Here is a 7,955-nt window from a genome sequence, read left to right on the forward strand (position 1 = left end):
TCCGCCAACCAACATCACAACCACCACAGCCGCTACCACAAAAACACCATCACCACCACCACACAAAATATCGTCCAAACCACACCCAAACCGCCAAATTTACCACCACAGCCGCCACCACGAAAATCGCCATCACCAATTCACCACCAGGTCCACCGCCACTCAAAAAATCGTCCAATCCACCACCATCTTCGTTGCTGTCAATGTGTTCAAGGCACTATAGTCTTCAGATCCACACAATTGCACAACAAAAGCAGTCACACAAGCAAAAAAAACAAAATGGGTCAGATCCAGTTGCAATGGCACTCGTCCTCGTCGTCGGCCACGTTGGCAACATCGTTGCTCACGGTTACAAAGGCGTCATCGTCACGCGGCGACGCGGTGGTCTCCGATGAGGAGAGACAGAGAGAGCAAACACTCGTCATCGGCCACGACGGCGACATCGTCACTCACGGAGTGTTGCAGCTGCATCATCGTCTTCATCGAGCGTCAAGGTTGCGGTGGTCGTCGATGATGAGCTACGTGAGAGACAAATCGACAGTTGAGAGATGTGAGAGAAAAATAAAATTAGGGTTTGTATTTGTAATTGAATTGGGGTTTGAAATTTTTATATCAAACCTGATTTATGAATAATGATACTTTCACCTTGATATTTGAACTCCAATCTTTAAGTACTTGGAATTATGTAATTTTCCCCTAAAAAAAATTAATTTTAGGCCTTTAAATTTTTGGGCTTGAGACATGGACCTCACTTGCCACGGCCCATAACTTGCTCAACCGTCACAGCATCCATAGCCACTTCAATTAAGTAGAGCAAACAAAGCAACCACGGGCATATCCGGATTCTGCCCCTCTTATCTCAAATTAAGTTGATTTGATATTTCGATTCCGTGACCATTTACACACTACACCCAGCGTGTAGGTAAAGCAAACAGAACACGCACTATTTCTGAAATTTAAAAAATACAAAATTCCCAAATGCAAAATTAAATTCAAAATTTACGCAATCCAAAATTTTAATTTCCTTTAATTTTTCCAATCGCGTCTTTCTATCAATTAAACTGTCCAAATTTAGTATTTTCCACATTTCAAAATCTTGATTTCACGTTGGCACCGGGATATTCCAATTCACGGTCTCAGTTGCTCGAGTCTTGAAATTCAGAATTTTGGATATCTGCTTTGATGAGGTAAATTACTGTTTAATCGTATTTTGGCAATCAGTCACGATTGGAAGTGATTGATTTTGTTTATTGAATTTTTTAATGCATGCTTTGAATGGAATTTCGTGTGGGGGGTTTTGAACGTAAAAAATTAACGTTGTTGGAGACAAATTTGTGGCTTGTTCTTCCTGTTTTTGGTTTTCAGTTAGTGTTCATGAGTTGCATGTGCTGGATTTTTCAATGGAAACAGTAGTTGATATTGTGGGAAATGAGGAAGCTAAAGTTAAAGATAGTGTAGCCGCATTAAATAAGCCCACTCCAACTTCCCTGCGAAAGATTGCCGATCCTGTTGTATACCAGCTTGTTCGGGTATACCACTATGCGTAAATTCAGATTATAATTGACATTTATAATCCACATTTTTTGTAAGATATCTTAATACTTTTTGGTGGTGAACTGAATTATGATTCTTTGATTGAATGTTAATGTAGTAATTTAATTTTATGCTGCAACTCTTAAGGCTTCGGATGTTTCTTTGGAATCCTTTGATGCCTGACCTTTTATGTGTGTGATCGTTGCTGTACATGCTTCTAAGTTGTTAAACTTCTTAAATTATCCTTGAAAGTTTTGCTGAGTGAACTGCTAGGTGCTTGTGAACATATGCACGAGGTAGGAGCACCTGACTCTTCTATATATGGTCAGATGGTTTCCAACATCGGTACATGATCACCAGTGGTGTATTGATTATTTTTCAAGAAAGACTTATTTACCGAATTATCCTAATAAATAAGACACGGATATTAATTATTATCTGTAATATTGCATATGTTAGATGGTTGTGCAAGTTTTCTTTTCCATTTCTTCTTTCTTCTACCTGACCTTGCTTTCAAAAAGGATGAAAAATTGATTGTAATGTGGAAGGTTGACTTGTGTTTTTCTTTTGGTTGCTAAGTATGCTTTTGTGTTGATCAAGCAACTCTTCATCTCGTATTTTTGTCTATTGCCTGTGAGAAAGTAGATGGAAAGTATTTTAACTATCATAGAGGTTGTGAGAGAATGATAATAATCAGATTCTACTGTCTACATTTAATAATCACATACTAATTGAAGTGTAGAAGAAACCTAATTTAATAGTTGAATTGATCTATATCACTAGATGCAAATAGAGCTCTTTAAGTTAGAAACCCCTGTGAGCAAAAATCAGGATGAATTGTCGTGGATAGTGAGAGGTAACATGATCTCTCTTCTTCAGTGCCTTTTGAGGGGTGAAAATTTGACTGTTTATTGTCTTCTAAGCAAATATTAGTTGTGATTGTCACCTACTATTTAGGTTGATGGAAATGGGAGATTAGTGCCTGCGACTGAGGATGAAGTTATGGCAGTAGAAGACTTGCTCGAAGATGACAAGAGCGAAAATAGATTTGTTTCAAACTCTGGAGGAACTGTGGAATGCAATACAAATTGCGAACATGATCTGGATGAACTTCAGATCAAAGCATCAGAAGGTCACTACTAGAATATTGTTTTTATTTTTATTTATGTTGTGTTTACCATTGATTGTAGCACAAATGATGCATGTTCTTTGATTATAATCACTTTTAAGGACCCTGCAGGTCATTTACTCTTGATTCTAGTTGGAGTCGTATACTTATGTTTACCATGCTACCTTGTTGTGAAATGTCCTGGCTTCTTTTTGCTTTTTTTCCCCCTTTATTTTCAGATTTATATCCTTTGAAATTTTTTATGTTTCAATGCTTTCTATGTTCAAAAGAGCAAAAATCCTTCTTCATTTGATATTTTGGTTATGAACCTCTTCTTAATTGGTTCCTTTCCCTTCCTTCCTTTTGTTTTTTCCATTCTGCATTTGTAGACTTATTTGTATGACAGGTTTACCACTTGATAATGTAGAACTTGATACGGAAATGTTGAATGTGCCACCCGACCCTGAAGCTGATTTTGAGGAAGTAGATGTTCAACCTGAGGTATTTTATTTGGTCTTTTATGGGACATTCTAAAAATACTACAATTCAGATTTTTTCCTCACTCCTCTCCCATTAAACCTTTGCTTCATATAAGAGATCCTGTCTTTCAATGAATTGGAAGTTGGCTCCACCATTTTCACTGATGAGAATCTGCTTTGAATGTACTGCAGCAAAGCATTGCTCTGTTCGCTCCAGCTGCAGATTATGGCAGTAGTTTCCAACTTGAGGGATACTCAAAACCTTCCACTGGAATGATCGAGAATGGAACCTCCACTTCTGCTGTTGTTACTAGTTCAAAGCCTGATTTTTCTACGTTGAAAGGTGAGATACATCTGGATAATCTTACAGTAAAAGAACTTCAGGAGACTTTCAAAGCAACTTTTGGAAGGGAAACTTCTGTCAAGGATAAGCAATGGCTCAAGAGGAGGATATTAATGGGTTTGACCAATTCATGTGATTTCTCAACCACAACTTTGGTGATCAAAGACAATGGAGTGGTAAAGAAAGGTAAAGAAGAAATCTGTAATAATGTGGAACATAATATTTCAATGGATCCCGAAGTTGGATCTACGAGCGAGAACTGTGAAAATTCACCAACTTTCCATGATATACGAAAGGAAAACCACTCAAATGCTACCGGCATGGAATCACAGAATTACCTGGTGGTGGATAATTATGGAAGTGAAAATACTAACACAGAACAACGAGCAACAAAAAGAGCCCGAAAGCCTACCAGACGATATATTGAAGAACTTTCAGAAGGGGAATCTAGGGATTCTTGTTCAAAGTTTATCTCCTCAGTTGGACACCGTGCGTATAGTCAGCCATCCACGAACATGCATGCAACACCTGGTCAAAAAGTTGGATTAGATGGAAGATGGCTTGTAAGGCGAGACTCGCTTGGAGGTTCTGGAGTTCAGGTTCCATATGTTTCTCGGATACGGCGGAGCCGTCCGAGGGAAAACTTTATGACCCTCATGGTAACGTGAAAGAATACCTTCTTAGAGATATGAGTTTGGGTTTGATAATCTGGATGTTCACGATCATTTTCTGTAGTCTATTTAAATACTTCGAACTGCATTCATTTGAGCAAAGAACAAATACACCTAGTTTTCTAAAGTCAATTAATACTATTAGTTGAACCACTTTTGCTGACCAGTCATAATGATTATTGGTAGTTCATCTCTCTGTGTTCACATCTATTCCTGTTGTTGATGGAGCAAGTTGAGTGAGTTCTTCCCGTTTTCTGCTAAGGGCCGAATTCGTTTTGGCTGCTGCTTCTTCCTTTAAGTCTCAATTTGGAATCTGTTGAATAATGAAGACATTTCCTGTCTTCATTAGGATCAAATTCTATTTAGCATTGAAGAATAGTCTGTTGTTAAGCCAAAATGTAACTAATGTAAGGCTGTAAGGGATTACTATATTTCGAAATACTCTTTATGGAACAAGAGGATATGATACTGGCAATGGAAGCTTGTTATATTGTAGTACCTGTCATTTAGATATAAACATATAATATGTAGAAGCTTTAGCCAAGTAGCATGGGCATGCCAACCAGACTGGTAAAGAAGGCTGTTGTTCAGATGATGTAATTGGGAAAAAAAATTTCAAATCTGACTTGTTTCCCAGATGGATTCAAGATCATCTGAGATACACTTGTTCCATTCTCCAAATTTACATTTTAGCAATACTTGTTACGTCAAATCTCGATGTTCACTGTCTGAAGAAGATAGATTAACTGAACCTATTTCAACCTTATCTGTGATTGCAACTGAAACGAGTCCTGGCAGGCCTAGGGTGGTTCTAGACTCTAGATGAATGCTATTTTGTTATGTTTTACTACCTAAGCATTTCCATAGATATTGAAGGTAGTAGTTATACCTGACAGTAGTTAACACATATTTAATCCTTATTACATTAATTGTAGCTCCTAGTTTTCTAAACTAAAGAAATATGCAGTATGTTGAGTTTCATGTTGAATTATCATAAAATTTATCTTGTAGAAAGCTTTCTTCTCAAAAAGGTCTAGTTCTTTTAATATGATTGTGAGGGTATTATGGCAGCATCTTCATTTCAAATTTTTAATGACATAGTTCAAAAGTAATGATGGCACGTTCTCCATTGCTGATGGAAGCTTTTATGTGCCTAGCCTGTTACTTCATCCGATAAGCTGTACAGTGAAAGGAAAGTTGAGCTGGAGAAGGAGCTGAAAAACTTGAATTCGTATGAGTATTCAGATGATGACGTGGTAACTATGCCTGCAGCAAATGGAAGATTGAGGAGGAAACATCATCGACCTTGGACTCTAAGCGAGGTTGTCAAGCTAGTTGAAGGGGTGGCCAAATATGGTGCTGGTAGATGGTCAGAGATAAAACGCCTTGCCTTCGCATCATATTCTTATCGAACTTCAGTTGAGCTCAAGGTATATAATTAAGTATTTTATAATTAATCAAGTCAAAAGAAGTTTATCTCCACTGAAAGTTTAGGTATGCAATTGAACTTTGTAATTTTCTATTAAGATTTGAGAACATATTATTCTTTTGCAGGACAAGTGGAGGAATCTGCTGAGAGCTAGTTTTGCACAGTTGCCAGCTGAAAAGGGGGTGAGCAAATTGTTCCTTTTGCAGTCACATTAGACTCTCAGTTGCAACTCTTCTGCACTCAAAATGCTCGTCTTAAAGTTGATCTGGAAAGAAGATATCTACAAATTTAAAGTATGAATATGCTGCTAATATACATGAACGCCATATATTCTTTTCCTTATTCTTTCATAATAACTGGAGGGAGGCTTGAAGTTTTTAGTCATGAACAAACTCTACGGTGAACTGACTGTCATGTAGCACCATACATGTAAATCGTCCAATAGGTAGGCATTGATCATCGTTGCGTGAAAATGATTGGTGGAGCTATGTTTTACCTGGTGTTTAATGTGCTTTTCATGTTTGGTTGACGTAGGGATGTCTAATGGGGTGAGCCACTTGCTGGTCCGGCTGGCTCGCAGGCTAGACGTGCCTCAAAGTGAGCACGAGCCAGCTCGTGCTTTGGGTCGAGCTCACTAGCACCCCTAGGTTGACATATTCCCTGTCTGTTAAGCCTGATGGACTGGACTAATTTTGGTAGCGGCAGTACATTTCGGATTTTAGACAGGGCTAGTAGTGTTGATTTCTGATCATGTTCCCTTGAAGTGGTTGTATGTGTCATAGTTGCCATGTATATACCTTTGATGGGGTCCTCGTTGAACTGCAGATTTCTATTTTTGAATTTTAAATTGCAACAGCGAGAAAGAGATTATTATTATTTTCGAAAGCACGTTCTGTACTGCAACAGTAAAATTCCTAGTTAGATTTCTAAAGATATAATTACTAGAACACTTTTTCAGTACTGCAACAGTAAAATTCCTCATTAAATTTCTAAAGATATAATTACTAGAACTCTTTTTCATCCGCATACTGAAAAAAATAAAAAATTCTAATTTTAGTTTTTTGTACTTTATAATTTCAAATTTACATTTTCTTGCTTTGCTGAATAATTTCCTTCTGCCATGCCTCAAATTCTTATTTTCGCTTCTTTGGTACATCCTTATTTTGGTTTCCGTTAAATGGTGTTTATCGCTTTGACTGCAGATGCAGAGTTCCCGTAAGCATGCTTCAATTCCCATTCCTGCTCCAATTCTGTTACGAGTAAGAGAACTGGCTGAAATGCAAGCACAGGTTCCTGCTGGAGACACTGGTAGCGATAGAAATAGTGCACATAAATAAGCCCAGGGATCCCGTAGTGTACATACCAGATTTTAGTTGTCTAATTTAGGATCAAGTGCGATAGAGCTGTCATAAGTTCTGTAACTGTCTGTTAATATCGTTGATTGCTGGGCGTTGTATGAACGAATAATGGTTTGTGAACTTCGAATACGATCGTTTGTGTTTGTGTTTTTGTTTTGAGGCTGGAGTCATTTCAAGTTGCCATGTGTTTCAGATTTTTAGCTTACCGTACAATGGAGCGCTGAAATCTTTTGCCTTTTATTTGATTCAAAATCTTCACTGTGTAACAGAACATGTGCAATGAGCAAACAAGCTGACAGAGTAAAAATGTGCAGCACGCTCAATTCTCATGCTTTTCTAAAGGTTGAACTCCAACCTTGAGGGATCCCACTGTCCCGCCCCTAGAGTTTTGTGAGAGAGGTAAATCGCGAGATGTGCTCTAACAAGTCAGGGAACAAGAGCTGTCTGTACACTGCGCCTACAAGGAGTTCAATTCCATGTTTCAGGAATCGAACCTCCATACTGCGGTTGTCAGTAAGGCGTGAGATAACTTTATTTCTGTCATTTGCACCACTGGGCTATGCTTTGAGGAGCAATTCTCATGCTTTTCTACTTGTATGTATGTCTACACATATAATTGACCAATAATGAGTAATGGAATTGTTATTTTTGTTTACCATTCTTATATATCTATCTCATTTTAAATCTGGTTTTATTAAAATTTTAAAAAATTACTATGTTCATTAACATTATATTTATCATTATCCTTATATATTTATTTATTTGAAGACTATATATAGAGGAATGATCTTATGAGCATTGATGTTCATTTTATGTTAAGTATCGGGGTCGTATCATATAAATCCATTGATGGATAAATAAATGGTGGGCGTCAACATTTGAAATAACTTTATATATATATGTATGTATGTATGTATGTATGTGTGTGTGTGTGTGTGTGTGTGTGTGTGTGTGTGTGTCATTATAAATCTGTCATTTTTACAATTTTAAAATTTTTAAAAAGTACTATATTCATTCCATTATATTTCAACATT

The 7,955-nt window shown here is 37.3% G+C and overlaps 1 protein-coding gene across 8 annotated transcripts; it reads left to right on the forward strand.

Annotated features, from left to right (window-relative positions):
* The first annotated feature begins 859 nt into the window (after positions 1–859).
* LOC111401501 lies at positions 860–7,121 on the forward strand. 8 transcript variants are annotated; one of them, XR_002704026.1, is made up of 8 exons: positions 860–1,187; positions 1,366–1,529; positions 2,491–2,665; positions 3,048–3,142; positions 3,313–4,122; positions 5,292–5,564; positions 5,689–5,856; positions 6,766–7,121. XR_002704026.1 is itself a non-coding variant. In XM_023029257.1 (8 exons), the coding sequence occupies exons 2-8, from the start codon at positions 1,401–1,403 to the stop codon at positions 6,898–6,900; spliced, it is 1,674 nt and encodes a 557-aa protein (XP_022885025.1). In that variant the 5' UTR covers positions 862–1,187; positions 1,366–1,400; the 3' UTR covers positions 6,901–7,113. The 8 variants fall into 8 exon arrangements, 7 of the variants coding, with proteins under 7 accessions (XP_022885025.1, XP_022885030.1, XP_022885028.1 ...); XM_023029257.1 differs by having other exon boundaries at positions 862–1,187; positions 5,689–5,745; positions 6,766–7,113; XM_023029262.1 differs by having other exon boundaries at positions 863–1,187; positions 1,411–1,529; positions 2,467–2,665; positions 5,689–5,745; positions 6,766–7,113.
* The last annotated feature ends 834 nt before the right edge of the window (positions 7,122–7,955 follow it).

Source organism: Olea europaea, chromosome 10 (genome assembly GCF_002742605.1).
Source record: "Olea europaea var. sylvestris chromosome 10, O_europaea_v1, whole genome shotgun sequence".
NCBI lineage: Eukaryota > Viridiplantae > Streptophyta > Magnoliopsida > Lamiales > Oleaceae > Olea > Olea europaea.

Bases quoted from the DNA above. Each gene is read 5' to 3' on its own strand.
- LOC111401501 (XM_023029257.1), top strand. From the start codon at position 1,401: ATGGAAACAGTAGTTGATATTGTGGGAAATGAGGAAGCTAAAGTTAAA. The intron at 2,666-3,047 runs GTCACTACTAGA...TTTGTATGACAG, and splicing joins TCAGATCAAAGCATCAGAAG to GTTTACCACTTGATAATGTA. The intron at 3,143-3,312 runs GTATTTTATTTG...AATGTACTGCAG, and splicing joins AAGTAGATGTTCAACCTGAG to CAAAGCATTGCTCTGTTCGC.